This window comes from Enhydra lutris, unplaced genomic scaffold (assembly GCF_002288905.1).
Source record: "Enhydra lutris kenyoni isolate GAN:26980312 unplaced genomic scaffold, ASM228890v2 scaffoldscaffold25, whole genome shotgun sequence".
Classification (NCBI taxonomy): domain Eukaryota; kingdom Metazoa; phylum Chordata; class Mammalia; order Carnivora; family Mustelidae; genus Enhydra; species Enhydra lutris.
The window spans coordinates 1,987,239-2,012,438 of record NW_019154109.1 but is presented as its reverse complement, the minus strand read 5'-3'; the positions used below and the strand labels follow the sequence as shown (position 1 = coordinate 2,012,438).

At 36.8% G+C, this 25,200-nt stretch overlaps 1 protein-coding gene across 2 annotated transcripts in view; it reads right to left on the bottom strand.

The window, feature by feature from the left end:
- Positions 1–25,200, bottom strand: part of LOC111151021 (NIMA related kinase 7) — a 149,857-nt gene that overhangs the window by 46,645 nt on the left and 78,012 nt on the right. For both annotated transcript variants that reach the window (XR_002640835.1, XM_022508726.1), the window contains exons 4-5: positions 12,731–12,793; positions 10,829–10,939 (exon numbers count right to left, since the gene is read on the bottom strand). Coding sequence is in view for 1 of the 2 variants with exons in the window: in XM_022508726.1 (XP_022364434.1) it covers positions 10,829–10,939; positions 12,731–12,793 (174 nt within the window). In the remaining variant the exon portion in view is untranslated. The remainder of the gene's footprint in view (positions 1–10,828; positions 10,940–12,730; positions 12,794–25,200) is intronic.

Here is a 25,200-nt window from a genome sequence, read left to right as displayed (position 1 = left end):
TTCTGGTTCTGTTTTACCAGACATCAGTAAGATAGTTGGAAAGATATTTCAATATTCTTAATGGACAAGGGAAACACAATAATGAGACAGTAAAAGTGTCTTGGTAGAAATTCACTGGGTGGGGGAGAGGGAGTCTGTATCTCTTCTCTACTTAACTGTTGTAGCTACCAGTACGACTGCTCGTGATGTTACAGGATTTTTTAAAGGCAGCTTTAGGATCAGTGTTACCTTAAAATGTAAAGAGCAAGTTGTCCTTTAAAAATTATTTTCTAGGGGCACCTGGGTGGCTCAATGGTTAAGTATCTGCTTTGAGCTCAGGTCATGATCCCAGAGTCCTGGGATCAAGCCCCACATCCGGCCCCTGCTGGGCAGGAAACCTGCTTCTCCCTCTCCCACTCTTCTTGCTTGTGTTCCCTTCTCGCACTGTCTCTCTCTGTGTCAAATAAATTTTAAAAATAAAATAAATAAAAAATAAAAATTATTTTCTAATTTTCCCAAGTAAATATAGTTCTGAAGTTACATATCACATTTTAGTTATACTCACAGAATTACATAATGGTCATTAGGATTTAATTTACTAAAATCTCCAAGTTCTATACTACTTTATTATATCAAAGTACTTAAGTATCGAAGAAAACCCAGGTGATATTTTATCAGTAACACAGCTTTTATACAAATAATTCTGTATAACACACCTACATGTACATATCAATGTAGGCACAAATCTATATGGATACACAAACACATGGCTGCCCATGCATGAGTGGGTAACTATGTACATATACATATGTATATAATATTCAATTCTGTATGGATTTTTTTTCAAATAGTGCCACTGATCTGTAACCTTAAACTTCCAAATAATTCTAAGGTCATATGCAACATAGATAACAATCTTATACAAAAGACTCAGAGGGAAACAGATCACATTTGGAATCACTGGCTATTCTCATAGTTGCCTGGCTTGGACTATACATTTTATCCCAGACACTGAAATGGAAAGTGTAGGTGTCCTTGTAAACTATAAATCAGAGTCATCCAAGATAGATGATACTACTGGGAAGATTTTATTGCTTTAAGGATTCAAAGGTCAAAAGTGTAAAAGACATCTCGAAGTGATTTTATTTCTAGTCCAACCTCTAAATTTGGATAAGTGTAAATAAAAATGTGTCTGCAAATGTAAAAAACAACCACACCAAAAAGATGAACAAGATTTGTTAAGTTCTAATATTTGGAGCTAATAATTATCTTTATAACACAGTTTGTATTTTAGCTAATTTATCAAAGTATATGGTACGCAAAATTGTAGGACAACCCCCCCAAATCCCGAAATTCTTGTATTTAATTCCCTCTGCTTGAGTTTAAGTTGAGTTGTGAATATGATGAATTATCATTCTTCTATCGTGTTGTCTTACATGGCAGGAAAGGTTTTGCTGATGTAACTAAGGCTCCAAATCAGTTTCTTTTGAGTTCACCTTGGTAGACCTGGCCTAACCCAGTAAGCCCTTCATAAAAGTTAGAAATTCAAAGCCAGAGAGACTCGACTGCTGGCCTCAAGGGAACAAACTGCCAGGCTATGGAGAGGGCCATGTGGCAGGGAACAGTAGGAGACCTCTAGGACCCAAGGATGGTCCCCAGCTGATAACCACAAAGATAGTCATGTAATTGCAAGGAAATTAATTCTTCTAACCAACCAGCAAACAAGGAAGAAAGCCCTAATCCTCAGATGAAATCACAGCCCCAGCTGGCACCTTGATTTTAGTCTTCTAAGACCCTGAGCAGAGAACCCACTAACCAGTATGTGAACTCACTTATCTACAGAAACTGTGAGATAATAAATTTGTATTGTTTTAAGTTGCTAACTTTGTGATAATTAGCCATAAAAGAAAAATACAAGTGAAGTCCCTTTTTTTTTTTAAGATTTTTATTTATTTATTTATTTGACAGAGACATCACAAGTAGGCAGAAAGGCAGGCAGAGAGAGAGGGGAAGCAGGCTCCCCTCTGAGCAGAGAGCCCAAAGCAGGGCTCGATCCCAGGACCCCGAGATCATGACCCAAGCCAAAGGCAGAGGCTTAACCCACTGAGCCACCCAGGCGTCCCTACAAGTGAATTTCTAAACACAGTAAAATCAACACTTAAAAGTAACTTTATGTGTGTATAAAGGAAAGGAGTTTTAAGGCTTCTACCAAATTTAAAAGGAATGCCATACTAGTGGTAACAAGGCAGAAAATACAAGCTGCATATTCAAGAAGACAGCACATATCTAAATATATTAAGAGAAGATAGCCTAGGTCAGGAACAAAACAAAGATGCCCACTCTCACCACTCCTATTCAACATCGTAGAAGTCCTTGCCAAAGCAATCAGACAAGAGAAAGAAATGAAAGGTATCAGAATTAGAAAGGAAGAAGGAAGAAGTATAATTGTCTCTATTTGTAGATGACATGATTTTATAATATACAGAAAATCCTAAAGACTGAACCAAAAAAATGTTAATTCTAATCAATGAATTTGTAAAGTTACACAGAACAAAAGTAATGTACAAAAATCAGTAGTGTTTCTGTATACTAACAATATGTTATCTGAAAAAGAAATAAAGAAAATGATCCCATAGCATCAATAACCATAAAATATTTAGGAATAAACTTAACCAAGGAGTTTTCTAGTCTAAAAACAGTAAGACGTTGATGAAAGAAATCAAAGGAGGCACTAAAATAAATGGAAAATATCCTGTGTTCAGAGTTGGAAGAATTTTAAATTGTTAAAATGTCAATACTACCAAAGGCTATCTACAGATTCAAGGCAATCCCTATCAGGATTCTGATGGCATTTTTTATGAAACTAGAAAAAACAATTCCAAAACTTGCACAGAACCACAAGATCCCCAAGTAATGAAAGCCAAAGCAATCCTAAGAAAGAATAACAAAAGGGCAGGCATCTTGATATATCAAACTTCTTGATTTCAAACTATACTATAAAGCTACAGTAATCAAAACAGCATGGTACTGTCATAAAAACAAAGAGAGCAATGAAACAGATCTGAGAGACCGGAAATAAACCCAAGCATGTACAGTCAACTAAATATTGGACAAGGAGTTAAGAATACCCAATGGAGAAAAATAGTCTCCTCAATAAATGGTGCTGAGAAAAGTGGATATTATTCATATGTAAAAGAATGAAAGTAGAATGAAACCATTAAAACCATGAAATTCCTAAAAAAAAAAAAAAAGAAAAAGAAAAGAAAAGGAAAAGGAAAAACCTCCTTGACCTGGGTCTTGACAGCAGTTATTCAGAAAGGATACCTAAAGCATAAGCAGCAAAAACAAAATAAACAAGGGTCATCATACTGAATTTAAAAACTTCAGAAGAAATGATCAACAAAGCAAAAAGGCAACCTATGGAATGGGGAAAATTTGCAAACCATATATCTGATTATGGGTTAATACTCAAAATATATAAGGAACTAATACATCTCAACAGCAAATAGTAACAATAATAATACTAATAATCATACAATTAAAAAAATGGGCAAAGACCTAAATAGACATTTTTCTGAAGAAGATATATGAATGGACAACAGATACATGAAAAAATGCTCAACAACACTACTCATTAGAGAAATGCAAATCAAAATCACAATGAGATATTGCCTCATGCCTGTCAGAATGGCCATCACCAAAAACAAAAACAAAAACAAAAGATAACAAATGCTGCCATGGAACTCTTGTACAGTGTTGGTGGGATTGTAAACTGGTACAACCACTATGGAAAACAGTATGGAGGATCCCTAAAAAATTAAAAATGGAACTACCATATAATCCCACAATTCTACTTCCAGGAATATATCCAAAAGAAGTGAAAATACTAGCTCAAAAAGATATCTGGCATCCCTATGTTCACAGCAGCATTAACTATAATACCCAAGACACGGAAACCACAAAAATGACCACTACAGATGAATGAAAAAAAGTTGTGACATATATATATATATATATATATATATATATATATAATATATACACACACACACACACATATATATATATATATATATATATATATATATATATCTCACGTACACTCACACACAGAAGAACATTATTCAGCCATTAAAAAAAATAACAAGGAAAACTTGTCATTTGCAAGGGATGAACCTTGAGGACATTATAAGTGAAGTAAGTTAGACAGAGAAAGGGAAACGCTGTATAATTTCACTTATATGTGGAATTTAACACACACACACACACACACACACACACACACACACACACACGATCTCATAAAAAGAGACCAGATTTGTGGTCTCCAGAGCCTGGGGGGGGGGGGGCGGGGGGGGAGGAAGGACGGGTGGAAGGTGGTCAGAGGTACAAACTTCCACTTACAACATAAATAAGTACTTGGATGGAATGTACAACCCGATGACTCCAAATACTTGTACTGAATAATATATAGGAAAGTTGTTATAAAAGTAAATCCTAAGATCTGTCATCACAAGACTTTTTATTGTATCTGTTTGAGATGACAGATGCTAACTATACTTACTGCGGCAATCATTTCACAATATATATAAATCAAACCATAATGCTGTACACCTTATACTTACACAGTGATGTATGTTAATTACATCTCAATAAAACAGGGAAAAAAAGAAATAGTCTTATTATTTGGAATTGTGCCAAACTCTTGACACAAAGCAGATATCCACTTAAATCAGTAATCCATATTCACTAAAAATATTTCACTAAAAAAAACTGCAAGTATAATGCTGACTGACGACTTAGCCAGTGTGCTGTGGTATGAAAATCTTTTGACAGATAACAAACTTCTAAGTCTCCCCCTAAGAGATTTATTACATTGGGTTATATTGTATTTTACTGACATTTTAGCAAGAGGAAGGTTTTTATGTGCTCTTTTTTCTTTTGTCTCAAACTGACTTTTTAAGAGGTAATTATAAATATAAAAAATTATAAATAATTCAATGAATAAACTATACGTTGGAAAAATGGGCTATGAAAAGTTTAAACACATTTTAGCAATATTTCTATTGACACCTAAAAAAAAAAAAGCTTTTGTTTACACCCTTCTGAGATTTGTCTCTCGTCTTCTCTATACCAAGTCTCTATCACCAAATTTGTTTCTTTGCTGTACAAAGAGTGAAATAAACAGTATTAATAAGGCAAAATGGAGAAACTATTGGTCTAATTTAAGGTATGATAAAGTAAATACATAGTATATAAGTCACAACTTGACACACTGAAATCTGTTAAGAGTCTATTTTTCCTTTAAAATTCCGATTTCTGATGATAAAGAAATATATGATGAAAAATTCTAGATTTCCTTTTATCATAAAACTCATCTGGGAAGTATTTAATCTGACCACAGCCTCAGGTATTCCTTTGTCACTAATTAGAGAAATACTGAATATTTCAACTATAAATTGCTTAATTATATTTGTCAGCTTGCTCTAAACCAATTAATTATTTACTTGTAAAAATCTTTGATGCAATGCTATCCAGAGGTTCGTTTCTGGAATACAGACCAGGAGCTATATTTTCTCTTCTACCCCAATTAAGCTGAAGACTTAAGACAGTGAAATATATTGTTGTGATGCACTATGATTTACAGTATTACCCCCTAAAAAGAAATGAATCATTTTCTTACAATTCAAGTATCTACTGCTGTCTTTTATAAAGCATTAAGTCACCATCATGTGCCTTCATAAAAGAAGTTCCTATGATTTTTTTCCCTTAATGTAGTCTCTTTTATAAAGATCAGCTTATAGCACAAATAAGAATGTTTAGAAAATGTTTTGAATTTCTTGTGGGGAAAAATACCATTCCTGTATCAGCTTGAAACACTGTCTTCTCTCGCACCGGCATACCACTCAATATCTTAGCAACTCCGGGTGAGACCAGAGTCAAACAGCAAGAAACAACCACCCATATTCACCTACTGGTCCCCAGAACAGAGAAGCATAGCAGAGGTCAAAAGAGTCAACTTGAAATTAAGGAAGGATGGGAGGGGGTGCCTGGGTGGCTCAGTGGGTTAAGGCCTCTGCCTTCGGCTCAGGTCATGATCTCAGGGTCCTGGGATCGAGTCCCGCATCCGGCTCTCTGCTCGGCAGGGAGCCTGCTTCCTCCTCTCTCTCTCTCTCTCTGCCTGCCTCTCCGCCTACTTGTGATCTCTCTCTGTCAAATAAATAAAATCTTTAAAAAAAAAAAAAAAGGAAGGATGGGAGAGAGGGAGGGAGGAAAATAGCACCTTTTACATACTCACTGACCATGTGATTATTGAGTCACTACTATGAGACAGGCACTTCCCTAGAAACTGAAGGTATCTATACCTTCCTACAGGAGACATTTGTTGAGCATCTACTCTGTGCAGGGCACTGTCCTAAGCACTAGGGATTCATGAGGTCCCCAAACAAACAAAGATTCCTCCCTCTGAGAGCTTACATTCTGGATCCCACAGGTTGAGTAAATCTTGACAAACATCTTTACCACCAACTAGAAACTCGAGAAGGATTTAAGAAGAGGTTTGTCTTTTCTTTTCTTTTCTTTTTCTTTCTTTCTTTCTTCCTTTCTCTCTTTCTTTCTTTCTTTCTTCCAAGACTTAATTCATTTATTTGAGAGAGAGAGTGAGAGAGAGAGAAGTAGCAGGGGGAGGGGTAGAGGGAGAGGAACCCCACTGAACAGGGACCCGACGTGGGGCTTGATCCTGGGACTCCAGGATCATGATCTGAGCCAAAGGCAGAGGCATATCCAACTCAGCCACCCAGGCGCCCCTCAAGAACCATTTCTTGTGGTGTTGGGAACAGGGTCAGGAGTGAGTGTCTGCAAAGAAAAAACGGAACCAGGACAGTAAGTAGGAAAAGGCTGGTGGAGGTGGGAGTGCCAGACGGAAATCAGGACGGTCTTCTTTCATCACCCTACTTAGAACAGCAACACCCCTATCTCCTCGTTGTCCTTCTTTATTTATCATAAAAGACATACATAAATGTAACCAGATGTCAGACTTTCTTTTATGGACACTGGAATAGCTTTCTGTTATGGCCAGTATGCTGAGACTATTCTAAGATCTGTAAGTTTGCAATACGACTTTCCACCTTTAGGAGGGCTCCAAGAGGATCTGGGACATCGAACCCAGAATCTCTTACATCTTGATGAGGTAGACTAAGGGTACCTACAATAAAAACCAGGATCACTAGAGGCTTATACAATAATGTCTACTAGACAGGAAGGAAGAATGATATTATCAATTCTCTGAACTACTTCAGTTCTATCAAAGTACAATAAATTACTCTATAAATATATAACTTACTAGCAATAAGTTGATATTTTTATTTAAAAAAAAAAGTTTCCTAAGTAATCTTTTACATGATAGATATCTTCAAATTTTAGTCAAAAGCCCCAAGGGGGGGCGCCTGGGTGGCTCAGTGGGTTAAAGCCTCTGCCTTCAGCTCAGGTCATGGTCTCAGGGTCCTGGGATCAAGCCCCACGTCAGGCTCTCTGCTTGGCGGGGAGCCTGCTTCCTCCTCTCTCTCTCTCTGCCTACTTGTGATCTCTCTCTCTCTGTCAAATAAATAAATAAAATCTTAAAAAAAAAAAAAAAGCCCCAAGGGTGCTTTAAGAGTATAGTTATCAATCTACAACTGTACGTAACTATTCATTACCAAACACAGAATCTGTTGTTCTGAACGGATCTTACTATGTCCACTGGGTCAGTTAATTAAAAAAATTCCTTGAAAATGTCAACTGATGGCAAAAGCCATTTAAATAAGTGAGCTGAGTTCATCACCACAATAAGTATAAAAACACACTGACAAATTTCTCCTCCCTCACGGGTTTAAGAAATCCAAATCTGCTAAAGATGCAATCACAGGGCTTCTATAAAGCACTCTGATCTTGCCCTAGTTTTCCCAAGTGGTGAAAGGACAGGAGTATTCTTTCAAGGTGAATGCTATGGGCTCAGGCGTGTCTTGGCAATGGGCAGGGACAGCAACCTCTAGGTGTGGAGGAACCATTGCAAAGAAAGAGCACTAGACTAGAAAAGAGCAAAAAACTCTAGAAGAGAATGAAAACCCCCAAACATCAATCTCTCAATCGGGAGCAAGACTTGATAACTGAAACTGTTTGTTTTTTACCTGCCTTCAGCCGGTATTTGCCCAATGAAGATTTGCTCTCTTTGCTTCCTATTACAAGCATTTAAAAAACTCTTGCACTTAAAGTTTAAGCTAAGAATTGCATCTTAGTTGTCTCTCTTATAAGGACTACTTACATTTGCTTTTATATACCTCATCTTGATCGATAATTATTTAATAAATTTGGCATGTGTGTGTTTGCATTTCTTTTAAAAATTAAAACCGCAAATTAATTACTTGGTTAATTAATTAAATTAGTGTTTATTAATGTGGAAAGACAGCGCTAGTGTTGGGAAGTCCCTAAAACAGAAGATCAGATAACTGATTAGAAGTGAGTCACTCTCACCATGGGACTTTAAACAGAATCAGCTTGATAGTATTCTGTGATAATAAAAATATTAACTCCCAGTCATGTAGTATTTTTATGATGTAGCAAGCAATCTCAAAACTGCCTCCATCTTACGGATGAAGAGAAGTTAAATGGCAGGAGAGTTGACCCAGCTGACAGGGCGCTCCCACTGGATAGCAGGGTTCCTAGCTACTGCCAGAGAACCAGTGAGCACCTTGATGAGAAAATCTTTGAAGGCTTAGTAATGGAAGGCAAAGTGTGTATGCATCAACATCTCTCTGGGGAGAAGGTCAAGGGTTTTCATCTGATTTTTCAAAGGAGTTCTGCGATACAAAAATCTTTAACGGCCTCTAAAGGAAAACACATGTAATTTTGCATCAGATAAACCCTAATTTCAAACATCAGGTCTTCTGTTTACTAGTAATGATGGTTATCTTCTCTAAACATCAAATATAGCCCCAGAATCCTTTTGAACAATAAACATGGTAATGCATATAAAGCCTCTAACATTGTTTTTAAGAACGCCTTAGAATAACTCCACGGAGCAGGGATTAGTGGCTGCGTTCCAGTATCTGTTGGGAGACTGACTATACAGACAATGTCCAGATCATATAAAACCAGAACTTTGAACCACAACCTTCAGCAACCTGACCAGAAAACCAATCTTTTATCCATAACAAACATCCCAGGATGCCAGCCCGCGATGTCCGGTGTGCAGGAAGTCAGACGGCCATCTCTAGCGACAATGCACAAAGCTGAGCAGTAACTCTGGAACAATCAGCCTCAAATGGCCAGGACTTGAATTAACTGACAGCTTCCCTAATTTTTGTCCCTGCTTCCAACTTAGGACCAATCAGAGACAGCCAGGTGAGATGCCTCACTTCTAAGTAGCTCATGTACAGCTTCTTTGTGCCAACAACCTCTAACTGGGTCATCCCTAAAGGCTTCTTTTTCCCATTACAAAGATTTCCTATTCCTCTGCCTGCCTCTGATTGAATCTCTGCCAAAATGTTACTGACAATGCTTGACTCCATCGCTATAGCAAGCTCAGAGTAAAGAGCCTTGCTTTTCTCATTTGGTTGGTTTTCACTGATTCCCACCCTGTTCAACATGTCTTCTAAGTAACAGAAGCTCAGCTGGCACATGACCAGCCGAATGAAGACTATATTCCAGCCTTCCTTGCAGCTACTTAAGTTCATAAGACTAAATTCTAGCCAAAGGAATGAAGCTAAAAATGTTATGTGGCCATATCCAGTAATGTGCCTCAAGATACAGCCAGCAAGTACCCTGTGTGCCTTCCTGCCTCAGAGAGCTGACTTGATCTGCTGCAAATAGGCTCTGATAGATCAGAGCTGCCATATCAGCTCCAGAACTTTATGTAACAGGGAAATATAATTAATAACATTAATAACACAGCAGTAGCTTCCATTTGCATAGACCTTACTATGTGTGAGACAGTTCTTAGGTCTTTTTTTTTTTAAAGATTTATTTATTTATTTGACAGACAGATCACAAGTAGGCAGACAGGCAGGCAGAGAGAGAGAGAGAGGAGGAGGAAACAGGCTCCCTGCCGAGCAGAGAGCCTGATGTGGGGCTCGATCCCAGGACCCTGGAATCATGACCGGAGCCAAAGGCAGAGGCTTTAACCCACTGAGCCACCCAAGCACCCCGAGTTCTTAGGTCTTAATAAATGTCAAATATTTAGTCATTTGCAACAATCCTATGAGGTAGGTTCTATTATTATTTTGTTTTTGAGAAACTGTCATACACAGAAGTAACCTGCCTAAGGACAAGCAATTTTTAGAACACTGTAATTTGGGGGTTTCTATAACTTGTAGCTGAACTTAAGCCCAATTAACATGCTCTTGGAGAAGAAAGTTAAATAAACTTTAAAGTGGTTGAATTGGGGTTTGATGTGCAAGGTCTGAATGCAAAGCCCACTTTATTCTTTGATGAATCCCTCCCAGGAAAAGATAAGGATTCTCTAGAATCTCTTTCTGTCCCCTCTGCCCGATGTCGAGAGATAAAGGATCAAGCATGGTCTGCTCAGAAAATCAAGTTGCAAAATTTGAACTTCAGCTTACAGAAGACAAATCTGTTGATCTATTTCCAAGTTGGTTTCTGAGTGTCCACACATCTCAACTGAGCAGAGTGAGTTTTACCAGGTAAACCAGTTTCATAATCATAGTTAACACTACTATCATTCATTACGTATCTACCATATCTTAAAGTATTTCACCAAGGTCTTTAAAATATCTGATATACATATATGTTTATTAAAGAGCAATTCTATCAGAAAAAAAATACTTAGTTTTAAAAAAGCAAAACAAAACCTTACCTTTATCATTCTGGACAGATCACCAGCATCAGCTAACTCCAAAACTATGTTAAGTTCATTATCTTCAATGAATGATGCATAATATTTAATTACATTTGGATGGTTGAGTTGCTGATGGAAAAACACACACACACACAGACACACACACACAAAAACAAACACCAGAAAGTTTTCTTATTGTAAATTCCCAGGAATCACTTACAGTTTCTTAACTAAAGAATAAACTTAATTGCTGCATTTCATTTTTAAGTTACAGAAATCTTAACATGACAGTATATTTTTGTTCAGTGAATTTTGAAACAGGTATTATAATTATTGAAAGTAATACTAGACACTAGATACTAGATAATTTAATTTTAATACTCTTTATTAGAAAAAGAGTAAATTACACATAAAATTTTTAGAGTATGTATTGCTATGTTCAATAAGTATATAAATATAAATGAATTGTAGAATTATAGCACCAGTTCCTAAAAATTATACCCTTTGAAATGGGAACTGTCATTAAGGGCATTCAATGGTAAATAAAGTATTCCTTTTACTCCTATTTTGAAGTTGACCTGATCCTATATAACTGCAGCCAGTGGTTTAAAACAAAACAAAAGGACACCTGGTGTATTCTATCTAAACACAGCTTTTACATCAAATAGTATAAACATACCGAGTTTACCTATAGGGTTGATACATTAAATGATCTTAAGAAAAATTGCACCTTATAGAAATATATGCATCAGTCTCTACGTACTGACAATCCTTTTGTACAATTTGCTTTCTGTTCAATCTTTAAACAAGTTAACATAAAACAAATAGTTTATCAAAAAAAATTATTCAAGAATTCTCCCAGAGGGTATATACATGATTTTCTTCTTTTCTTTCTACTTACAGGTTTTTCCTCCACATCTTCTATGCTAATACATTATTTCTCTAATAACAATTTATATATCTTTTTAGAGCAGTTACTTCATGGCCCAAGAAATAATTACAACTAACAGAACAGCTGGAAAGCATGGATCACTTTGAACTTACTTTTATCCTTCTTGATAAACTGGATTCATTTTAGGTACAAACAAAAATGTACAGCATAAAAAACATCCAAGTCTTATCTAACAGTTAAAAATATAACATAAGGTACAGCATTCCTCAAAGGAAATTTTACTAGAATAAAACCAGTGCAGAGATAACTGAAATTTCAGTCATATTCTCTGAGTGGATGAGAAACTGAAAAGCTAATTCTAACATACTCTTTATATCATCCCTTCTAAATCTGGAAAAAACAAAGAGACATATTACAAAAAGCATGCACCCATTTGGATCAGTCCACATTCTCAATATATTACATCTTGAGTTAATTCTAGTACTCATTTATGTTACTTAAGCTTTAGAATAGATCTGCTTGGGACAGTCAAGAAAAAATTTCTTCAATATTTTTTGCCCATTTTATCTATTTCCTAGTTTGAAAGGCAGGGGAGGGGAGCTAATCCTACCAAATGATCTGATTAAATATTTATAATGAATTAAATATTTATAACTACATTCTTCCATATACTGAGATACATATTTGTATAACGTTGTTTCAAACCAGTGTGGCATAAGTTTAGTTCTAAAAATCCTTCTGCTGGGGTGCCTGGGTGGCTCAGTGGGTTAAGCCTCTGCCTTCAGCTCAGGTCATGATCTCAGGGTCCTGGGATCGAGCCCTGCATCGGCTCTCTGCTCAGCAGAAGCAGAAGCCTGCTTCCCCCCTCTCTCTGCCTGCATCTCTGCCTACTTGCGATCTCTGTCTGTCAAATAAATAAAATAAAATCTTTAAAAAAATCCTTTTGCTTGTTAAGTGTAATATTTTCATAAATCACTTTTATCAACATGCTCATCTAGTTCAAAATAATCAATAGTTCATTTATTTACCTTAAGGAGATCTATTTCTTTGATACAATCAGCACGTGCTTTGGCATCCATTAAATCAAATATCTAAAAAGAGAATCCAGAATTATTTAATAAAATAATAATCTATGGTTCAAGAACCATGTAAATACACTGTAATAGTTCACATATAGTTATACACACACTAAGAAATTTTCTTCCTGATTAGCTTTATAAGAGCTATGAAGAACTGTATTTTACCTCATGTTACCTCTAAAGTTTACATTTTTCCTTCCCAAGGCAGTCAGTATTAAAAATGAGAAATGAGGGACTCAGGTTCAAATGAAATAGAATGGATACTGTGGTCATAATAAAATGAGAATATATATTTAACAATTAATATTTACTAAACATATTGCATTAACTACCGTTTAACTGTCACCCAGTCAGTTGAAGACAACTAACATCAGTATTCCCATTTTACAGATGAGACAAAGCAGGTTTTAGAAAGCTTAAGAAACTGACAAAAGTTCACACAGCTAATTAATGGAGCAGTCAGAGTTCACTCTGAGTTATCCAAATATATCCCAAGCTCTGAACCATTATCTATACAATCAAACCATGTCTAAAAGGTCTAATGCACACCCTGACTGGGATCATAGCTCTTGAAGGAGATAAAAATTGGGTTCTTTGGAGAGAACAGAGAGAGAGTCTCACCCTTACTAAAGATAAAGCACAGATATACATACAACACATAAACAGATATACTCTTATCTGTGGAATTAAAATTTCATAAGGGAGGGGAGTAATTAGGAAAAAAAAAAAAACAAACCTAAAAAGGCTCCTTGGGGTGATAATGAAGAAAAGGTTGAGAAATACTGGTCTAATGTAAAAACACAATAATAAATAATGTAATCAAAGGGATATTGATGATGTCTCTGAAAACAACTCTCTCAATGTTCTAAGCGTATGGAAAATAAACAATAATAAAAAAATCAGTATGCTAAATATTGTAGAAAATATCTGGATAAGTCACTACTATGAGCCGATTAAAACCCTAGCCACATAACAAAACGACTTTAATAACATTTATAGTCATCAACTTGACCAAGTCTTCCTGATTCAGACAGTCGAAATGTTCCAGGAAAAGTAGGTGTGTAACCTGAAAGGAGGGCATGATCCAAGTCTTTTTGACTTGAGAAGAAATCACTGAACACCCACCAGAGGGTGTAGCCTCTTTACATCCAGATGGTGCTATCATCCTGCCCGTGTTCTTACAGTCAGTAGTACTGGCTCCAGTTTAGAATGACCGCTCAGATTCAGAGAAGCTAAATACCTCCTTATGGTCATAAAATTAATAAGTGACAGAACAAGGACTTGAATCTAGATCATTCCAGCTCCAGAGTCTACATTTCCTTCAATGTCCCAGGTGGTTGTGAAGTCTAACGCATACACCACTAGCTAGTAAGTACTAAAATACATGTGTGTGCAAAGTGTAGTATGAGAAATATAAAGAAGGAATCCCCGTGCGAGGAGTGGGTAACATTAAAGCTGAAACTTTGAAGACAATGTAAGTTCTTCAAGACAGAAACAACAGATACCGAAGGCATAAAAGGTAATACAGAATATGGGGGTTTAATCACAAATTGTAATACACAACTTTTGCTCGATAACATTCTTAATATCCAAACATAGATGTAGTTCTAATCTTCCCCTTATTAAAAAAATTAAGAAAGTTATAAATAAAATTTGAAACAAAAATATCCACAAACTCGCTTCCTTAAAGAATTTTAGCTTTTGCTCACTCCCTTCCATTTCTTGTACAAACGTATGGGTGTCAGAAAGTGAAAACAGCAGCAGGGCGCAATGTGGTATATATGTGTTTTCACCTGACACTATAGCAAAATACTCCTCTTATTTCTATGCCCTCTTTATTTTATTTATTTATTTAATTTTCTAACAAAAATTTTGAGTATCATGTTTTTCAAGTTTTAATGTGAAACAGCTAAGAACTGCATTTTAAGATCTGAAAAAAAAATACAGAATCATATCTTATTTAATGGTCTTTTCTTAAAGATTTCTTTATTCATTTGACAGACAAAGATCACAAGTAGGCAGAGAGGCAGGCAGAGAGAGGAGGAAGCAGGCTCCCTGCTGAGCAGAGAACCCGATGCAGGGCTCGATCCCAACCTGAGCCGAAGGCAGACGCTTTAACCCACTGAGCCACCCAGGCACCCCTAATGGGCTTTTCTTTAAAAAAAAATTTATTAATTTATTTGAGAGAGAGAGAGAGAGCAGAAGGGTATGTGTGAGAGGGAGGAAGGGCAGAAGGAGAGAGAGAGAATCTCAAGCCAACTCTCAGCTGAACACGGAACCTGATGCAGGACTTGATCCTAAGACCCAGAGATCACCACCGAGCCGAATCAAGAGTCGGACCCAAATTGACTAAACCACCCAGATGCCTGTCCCCTTTAAGGTTTATAAAGGGAGTGAGATAAACAAGGTGGCATCAAATTTCCTCCCACTTCATACAAACAACAGAAAAGGAAATGTGTGTGCTAGCACATGTATTAGAGAGCGTGGCTTCACTCTTCTCCATTAGTAGTAATTCTAACTAATTTGACCATAATCAACTTGCACTGACTACTATGATTACACAACACAGCAAAAGAAAAGAAAGAAAAGATTATAAGTGGCAAATCACTGTCACAAAGTTTACATAAAATATCTACTAAGAGAAATTTTTTGCAACCATCAAGTGCTCATATATATCAAACTTTGGTAAAATGAGAGAATATATTAGCTATAAATGGATACTAATTGCAGGGGTTAAAAAAAAAAAAAAAGAACAGCAACCACCAGCATTAAAGCACAAACAGTGTTAACACTACCTATTGAAGGAAAAACCTCATATAAACACAAACCTCTTCAAGAGCATCATAATTTTATTCTACCTGTAGATGATTAACATAAATAACGTAACTTGTTCATGTTCTTGCTTTCTTTCATTCATAAAACCATGCTGTCAACTTGTTACTAGATTTTGTTGTAGATACAAATAAAAAGACAAGCTTGCCGCTGTCAGATATAGCATGCAGACTGGAACACAGAACACAAACACACAATCTAATAAACGCTGCTTGTACAAAGTGATGGGAGAACCTCAACAAGGCGGAGTGGCAGACACTCTATATGCAGGATTCAGAGATGCAGGAAAGTATGATACACTCCAGAAAGAGTTCTTCTAGAACTAAGTAAAATCAAAAGATCATTATTTTAAAGGAATAAGCTTTATACCTAGCAACTTCATACAGAAAAGCCACCCATTCCCCAAATTGCCAGGTGATGCTGTAAAAACTGATGTGACTAATATAATCTGTTAAATAATAACAAATATTAATGTAAATAAAATGTTGATGTTGATTATTAGTTACAGACACGAAATGCCCACACATTAAAAGTCAAAGCGGCAAGAGAATTAACGGGTTCTCTCCAAATCATGAACGCTGATGCCATTCTCAGGAACTATGAGTCACAATGGACTTCAGATAATTCAAAGAAATGCCAGGAAGTATAAAATTTTAAATGTCTTTGACTTTGAATTCCTGAAAACTTTTTTTAAGGAGAAAGAGAAAGGATAATTCTGGTATTAGTGACTAAAATGAAGAAAATCACAAACTTGACATGTATAAATTTAATCTCCCAATAATCAGTATCTCTATGATGGGAAAAATATTTAAAAAGCGAAGCTAATGAATGAGATGAGAAAAAGATGTGTACGAGAGCTTTAGGAAACCCTAACTAGACACAAAACACCAAAGAAGAGGGTGTTCCATAGAAATCATGAATTTCTGGGGTACCCGGATGGCTCAGTAGGTTAAGTGTCTGCCTTTGGCTCAGGTCATGATCCCGGGGGTCCTGAGATCAAGCCCTGCATTGGGCTCCCTGCCCAGTGGGGAGTCTGCCTGTGCTTCTCCCTCTGCACCCCCTGCTCAAGCTCGCTCTGTGTCAAATAAATAAAATCTTAAAAAAAAGTTTTAACTCAATTTACAATTAAATAATAAGTATTACAAATTAACTTTTATTTTTTTTAAATATTTTATTTATTTATCTGACAGAGAGCGCAAGTAGGCAGAGAGGCAGGCAGAGAGAGAGGAGGAAGCAGGCTCCCTGCCAAGCAGAGAGCCCGATGCAGGGCTCGATCCCATGTCCCTGAGACCATGACCTGAGCCAAAGGCAGAGGCTTAACCCACTGAGCCACCCAGGTGCCCTTTAACTTTTATTTTTAACTGAATTCTCAGTAATAGCAAAGACTTTCCTTAGTCACTGAGAGAGAAGTATTGCTGGCCCATTTGAGGGAAAACTAAATTCTGAACCAAATACATTTATAAATACACTTAATTGGGAATTCAGCAGTATTGTATCTTTTTTTTCTCTTCGCCAGCAAGTCCAGACAAAAATAAAAACTGCATCTTTAGATTAAATCATTCCCAGACAGATTCAAGACTGTCTGATTTCATGAGCAAGAAAAGAAAACACATAAGGGAAAAAAAAAATCTGGATTTAGTAAAACAAAACAGAACAAAACAAAAAACCTTTTCTTAGAATATTTACAAGCTTATCTTCAGAAGGCATCTTTCTGGGCTCTACCGAAGTTTCTGTGGGTTTTTAAACTTACTGTATACTTGGTAAGAGCAAAGTTAATAACAGCGTTTAGGCAAGTATTTGCTAATAAGTTCTTGGTACTTTCTCAATCATTTTAAAAGTTTTTTTTGTCATCTCTAAATTTTGCCAAAAAATTACTCATGACTAATGAAACTGAAAAGGAAATCTTTAAGAGGAAAAAGAGGCCTTGAAGTTAATTTAATAGAAATGTCCTTGCAAAGGTGTATGTCAATCTGTTAGAAGAAAAAACACTTAAAATGTAGCAATGAAAGTACTTAAAAATGTATACTAGGAAGTTTGAAAAACTTGATATATCTCACTTTAAATAAGTCTTATGTAAATGAAAATCCTAACCAAATTATCTCTTGGGCCTCCCCAGCTCTATAGAGCCTGAATAAATGAACTGAGCAGCTTGTGCCTAAATTGAGTCCCTATATTCCATGTGACAAGTCTCAGACACCCCTGAATTATGCTATTTTTCATCCCAGTGTTCTTGGTCCTTTTGACCCGGTGCCCAAGTGATGCTTCCATCCCTTTATTCCCACTGACCGATACCTGTACAGACTGTCCCCTACCATTGCTGGAGTGAGGGGAGAGCAGCTTTAAGGAATGTTTTTGCTATTAGCCTGCAAATTTCTGCTTCCCCTACTTGCTGACTGGTAGGCAGACTTTCCCTTACGGAGCCTCTCTCTTTTATTTGAAGGGACAGAGGATGGGGTGTGTGTGTGTGGAAAATCTATAGCAGAAGGGCTGTGAGGTCTTCTAGATACAAATCACAATCACCGAACAAGTTAGCGTCCACATAACTGAAGTCTACCACCAGCACTTGCCTGACTAAATCCAGAGACACTCTACAGGGTGGAGAGATTGGGCTGGGGGTGCGAAACTTAAGCAAGGTGAGTAGAGAAGAGTTACATGGAAGCCAGAAACCTTCCTCCCTTTATAACACCAGGGCCTGCACCGATCTAGCTTCTGTTTGCCTTCCTCTCTTAATACATCAACATGTTTGAACTGCAAACGACAAGGCAGGCCTCGATTCCTTTCTTGTGGATTCCTTAATGTCCTGATGGTATAGAGCTAGGTATCAGTGCACGGCAGCACTCATTATTCTTTGACTTTTAAAAAACTTTTGTTTCCAAGGGAATGCCTTTTAACTCAATAGGCTATAGGTGACCTGACTTCAAGTGCAGCAGGGCGCCCTGTACAATAGGCTTCCTTAAAATTAAAAAAAAAGAAAAGAAAGAAAGAAAAGAAAACCTGTAAAAATTATCATAGGAAATTCGTTCAGATTTTAAAATTTTGTTTTAAAATTTTAAAATTTTGTTCAGATTTTATAGAGTTTAAAGTTCATCAAAGCTTAGTCAGGGCTTCTACAGATTAAGAAGCTACCCTATGGAGGACACTGGAAGCTGTGAGTGAGAATGTGGCTAGAAGAGACGTAAAAGATCCAAAATTAAAACTCTAAGACATGACCCAAAAATAGAATCAATTAAAGGGGATGGAAAAGACAAGGGATTGAAGGCGATGGAAGAGGGATACCAGAGAGGGAAGAGAATCAAGAGCATGGAATCCCAGAAAACACAAGAGGCAAGTTTTTAAGAAGCTACAGGCAGGTGCTGAGCAACAGGTTGTAGAGTGGGGTCAGTGAGAAAGTCAGATGACGACGCTAGGCAGAGATGGGAGGCTGAAGTGTGACAAATGGAGCAACTGGTGAAAATGTCTCAAAGGACAACAGAAAAGAAAAATTCCTTCCAGAGCACAGGTAGAGTTAGCAGAAGAAGAATCAGAACAGCTACGTGATCGTGAAAACACAACCGACACAAAGACTGTTTCTGTCAAACAGGAGGTGGCATTCTCTACTGAACGTGAATGCATCCAGGAAGAAGCTGAGGCTTCAGGGTAGTGGTTTTTAATTTCCACTGTGGACATTATAATCATATATCTTCTGATTTGGGGTTCTTATTATACTATGATTAAAATATACACAAGTGGGCAGTATAAGACAGCACATGTCCAACAAACAAGAACTCCAAAACATACCCTTAATCCTCCTGCGCTATGGGACACAAAACAATGTTACACATGAATAGAGAAATGAGGAAATACACAGTGGAGATTAACCATGACTGGGGATTAGCAACACAGGGAGAGATTCTAACGGAGGGGCATTACTCAAATCGCTGACAAAGGTCCACAGAAACGAATAATTGAAATCAGACCTTAAATAAGAGGTCTGGAGAATATGGAATAGTGTCCATGGTAATCAAGATGAGGTCAAAGAACAAGTTTTACTGGAAAGAGGGAATGGGAGAGAATTGGGAATTTAATTAGAGAAGGAATTTTGAGAGTTTGAGTTAGAATCAGTAAGTGTAGGGTGCGCCCTGATAATGGACTGAGAAGCTGAGTGTCATGGAGTGAGGCACACTGAGAAACGATGATGCCTGGGCTCAACGGAGTTAATATGGTATCAAGCAATGGGTGGAGAAAAAAAAAATTTCTTAAAAAAACAAAGAAAAAGTATTTCAGACTGGCAGACAAGGGACAAAGATGGGGAAAAAAACATTGAACTGGATGACACTAGTTTCAAAGATGGAGGAATGACAGATGGTTGAGTGTAGAATGTGGTCTGAAGTGGTAGAGAAAGCAAGCCCTATTGAAGATGATTCCACAGTGTCTCAAGTCAAGAAAGAGAAGCACATGACGTTGGTGACGGTTGTGAGGAAAGAGTAAACGTCAGAGGCAAAGCAAGATTCATTTAAAGAACAAGAACTAAAAAACTATTTGTGGAAAAAAGGTCCAATGTATTACCTCTTAAAATCTGCCTCCTACATGAAAACTATCATATGACTCTATTTGCTTTTATATATTTTTTTAGCTTTAATGTTTACAAAGTTTTAGAAATCTCTTATTTTGTCATTTTTGTTTATATTGCCAATAATATTATTTATTTAAGAGCTAAATATTTTTCAATTAATAATGTTTGGTCTTATTATCACTGTGTACTGAAAGGATGAATCTGTGTTCTACACAACAGTCTGTGTAGTCTTTAAAAAATATACCAGATTTTATCATCACTCACTTAAGCTCTTCCAATGGCTATTCATTACCCTTACAACATGTAACACATAAATGTACAAGACCTCTCTTCATGGCTCACAAACAAAACTCCCAAATTCTGGTTCCTGTCATGCTCTGTAACCCCATGTTACTTCTCTTCCACACTCCATTTACGGGGGTCACAACAATGTGTTTTTAGTATATTCTAAGTCAATCCTATTGTTCAAGGCTGTTCTCTATATCTGGAATCCTCTGCTTCCTGCTGTTCAGATGGTTGACTCCTTATCCTCCACTTCAGCTTAAATTTCACATACGCAGAGAAACCTTTGCTAGATACTCTTATCAAAAAGTCCTCCTTACCCCCCACCTAATTTTTTCTCTCCTGTCACGTGACAGTCACTTCCTTCTTGGCTATAATTATTTGACTTACTGTCTATATCCCCCACCAAAAATGTTGAACTCAATTGTTGTATCTCAGTGTTGAGTAGATGTCTGCCACACAGTAGGTCCTCAGTAAATAATAAATGAGCATATCAAAACTCTTCAAAGGTTATAAATAAAAAGTTACTTCAACTATATTTATTCACTGGGCTTGGCCACTAGAAGAGTTTACCAACTGGTACAATCAAAACTTGTACTAGCATAATAAAAACCCTAAGGCACCATAAGATGCTAAAGAAAAAAACAATGTGGAACATCTAAAAACGACAAAGGACTAAATTATTTCATTGATATCCATTAAGTCATTTAAATATTTTAATGTTCATAATCTATTTATGCCATGTGTGTAATTCATTATAACCCTAAAATGTTAACTAAAATGCCCTATTCCCTAAACCTTCAATAAAACTAAAAATTTTCTCTATTTGTTATATGCCTAAGAAATGCCTTAAAAAAAATTACAAGTACAATAAATAAAATTAAGAAGCTTTCATTTTTAAGATAAAAGACTGTGTCTCCTTAACAACTAAACTAACATCAATTACTAAATTATTCTCCAATTTAAAAAAAATATATAATGTACAGATTATTCTTACAAATGCTTCCTACTTTTCATTTGTCCAAATAACTATTGTAAGGCTCAAAGGAAATCTACAGAGATCAAATAACAAAGCTGATAAAAACTTCAGGATGAATTCAGTGATCACTGTAAACACTGAAATACAGATTGGATATACGGTTGTAGAGATTATGATTGTATTCTAATCTGTATGCATTATGGAAGAAGCTATCATTGCTCACAAATTTCTAAATGCATGCAATCCCAACTTCTAATACATGAATACATACAAAAGCTAGAAACTAAAATCAACATATGTAAAAAGAAGCAAGGTAAACTCAATATACTTTAAAGAGCGATTTTCTTGATAAATGTTTTACTATAATAATCAAATATAAGTAAAGCAATAAACATCAAAGAATACCGTTTCTTCAGAAAGTTAACCTGTGTATCAAAAGGGTGAATTTGAACAAAATACATTAGTACTTTATCTTTGTTAGTACTATACAACAGTACTTTCCATTCCAATAAGTATCTCTGACAATGAATGTCCCATAGGAAAACAGTGTTATCTGGACATATAACTTAAGCCTGGGCAAACAGAACTAAAGATCAAAATATTTCACCTACTATCCGAAAATTAGGGTAACAAAGATCAAAGGACTGAGACACAGCGAGACCCAAAATTCATATTAGTACCGTGTCGTAAGATTGCTAAAATAAAAACCAATTCCAATTACATAGCTCTAATCAATGAACTAAGCATAACAAAATAGAGATTACATGTACCAGATCAAAATAATTCTTTGACAGTCTTCTAACATAAAGAACAGAGCTTCTGAGACCCAGGTCACATCCTCTGTGAAGACTTATCCCAATCTCCCTCTCACCAACATTCCTGGAGGCCACTCTTAACTATAGTGCCTATTCTGTGATTTCAGACGTTTCTCTGTTGCACTTCTACTGGAATCCCATGAGCCCTATTATTTATCTTAGTATTCCCAAAGCCTTCCACACTGACCACTGAACATGAGTTGAACCAAATATTAACACGAGATGGAATGAGTGAATGAGTGGTAAGAAGGGAAATGTCAAAGGGAAACAGGGAGATAGAAGCAAAGGTGGTTCATGGAATTTCAAAAATGTCACATCAGCTAAGGCACCATCTTAATTTTGGCAAATGAATCATGATGAGATGTGGGTACATTTTTGAAAAGATTAGTTAACACTGCCATGCACTGTAGGCTCTCAGATCTCTTTATAAGTTCAGGTATTCAGGACACACACTCTTCTTTCCACATACAGGTAACAGGCAAACCTACAGGAACGTCACCAGGGCTTAGGAAACTGTTTTTTTAAAGTCTTGAAAAAGTGAAACTTGATGGTGTGGGACAAAGTAAAGAAATGCCTTGAAAACTAAGCTGAAGAAAATAGATGGTAATTCCGACGTGTCTCCTGAATGATATAGAAGCAGACAAACGAATTGTAAAAGCAGCACTTCAGCCTGTGAACCCAAGCACAGTATTCGGGAAAGATTCTAGAAGAGCTGGGAACAGTAATACAGATCTTCAGACAAGTGACAAGATGCATGAGGAAATCCAGTATTTGATTCTCCATGAATTTTTTGAAGAAGGGCTACGATTCTCCAGAAAGGACGATAGTCTGGTTAGCGATATTTTTAAAACATTTTCACTTTAAGCTACAGAGATTTTTTTTTAAAGGAAGAAACACAGGACTCATTGTTCAGCACAAGTGTAATACATCACAAAAATCAATACTATATCTGAAATGCAAACACATTTCTCCTCACAAAGGTTTAAGACACCATTTCCTAACTAAATAAGCTATGAATATCTTTACAAAAGCATCTCTCTCCTCTATAAAGAAGCTATGTTTAAACTGGAACATGACCCAGTATTAACGCTGTATAAAGCGAAAAAGAACGTTCTAACGCAAGAGTACAAACGGACCTCACCTAGCAGGAGACCGCCGTCTGAGGTTTATCACGGTGCAGAATGGGAACAGTTAGAGGGGCATCTAATACTGAATGGAAATATGATTGCCCAAATTAACTCATGTCCTTTCAAATTTCCAATCAAAAGGAAGACAATACAGGTGGAATGGAGCCGTGTCTCTTTCTCTATACTCAGAGTCAGTTAGAAGCTGGAGAAGGAAGCTGAGAAGCCTCGAGACCTCCAGGTAATTTCTCAATCCATCTACCCTCTGGCATTCACTACCTGTGGTAAATAAGCAGCTGACTTCTTTCCAGTCCATTTTGTGCATTTGGTTTGTAATTTTCCTTTTAAATGAATGAATTTTAAAGATTATTCCTCTACATGAGGATCCATAGTGAATCCTTACTTTCCTATTCTACAAATTCCTGCTCCTGGCTCCAGTGCTCTCCAGAAGCTGGTCTCACACTGGCAGCCTGGCCTATGTTCTGATTCCACCAATGGCTGAAACAGACATCTCCATTCTGTGAACTCCTGTTTAAATCAGGAATCCATGCCACAAGGCTTAACCTTTAATTGTTCCACAAAAACTCTTTTTTCTCTGGAACGCAGGAATAATATGACTAGCTTCCTTTTTATTTCCCCTCGGTGCCTAGTCATGCACAGTAGAAATTTCATAAATACATTTAAAAAATGGATCAGAGTTCTTTTATAAGGGAATCGTCCTTCCAAAAGTCATCTGCTTCACGAACATTAATATCTGCATTCTATATCATGTTTTCTTAAGCTCTAAGTGGCACATTAAACGAGAGAAGACAACTACGCTTACATGCTGCCCGTGAGAAAGTCAACCGGTGCAACTATGAAAAGTAACTTGCTATTAACTTGTAGAACCTACCATGCGTATCCCCTGTGGCTCACCATCTCCATTCTCAGGCCCAGACAAAAGAGAAATGCTCACATGTCACACAAGATGCTTGCGAGACACAGAAGACTGGCACAGCAGTACTGTTTACCATAATAAACAACTTAGAAACAATCCAACCAGCAAGCAACATGTAACACGAGCCATGGAATACGATACGGCAGTGAAAAGGTTAACGTAGAGCCACAAGCACCAACATGTGATGACGCTGATGTAAAGCTCCAAAAATGCAAAGCAAACAACAGATCTATTTAGAAATTTATACAGATGTGGGGAAACTGTAAAGAAAAGCAAAGGAATGTTAAACACAGAATTCCAGACGTGGTTACCTCTCAGGGAAGGGAGTGGCGGCTATAGATCAAAAAAAATTTTTCATGCTGTATTTCTTAAGCTGGGTGGTGGATATGAGGGCATTTTTATTATTCTTCATATCATATATGCCACATAATGTCTTTTATAAACATTTAATATTTCCTTAAAAAGGTAAGGGAAAACTCTTCATCTCTGTAATGGCTACTTCAAGTATACTGATGCTTTAAGAAGTCACACACACACACACACACAGAGGAAACTTTGGTCTCACAGGTCACTACAGAAAAAAGGTATCAGGGTTGCAGAGTAAAATAGGAAGTCTATGGGCAGGTATGAACAATAACTACCTTATCTGAAAAATGGGAAGCAAAACTGTGTGATGTCAAACATACCCTGTGACACAAAAACAAGGCAAGTGACATTAGACTTTCTAGACTTGTTCAGGTGAATGAAAGTTCCAGGGCTCCGGCAAGTACGCCTGCAGGTAGCTCAATGGGACTAGCCCACTAGGGTTAGGCCAGGACTTGGTAAGAGGAGCTAGAACAAGATAAATGAATCTGAGGGAAACAAAAGAAAAGTCAGGACTGGAGAGCAAAGTTGATTC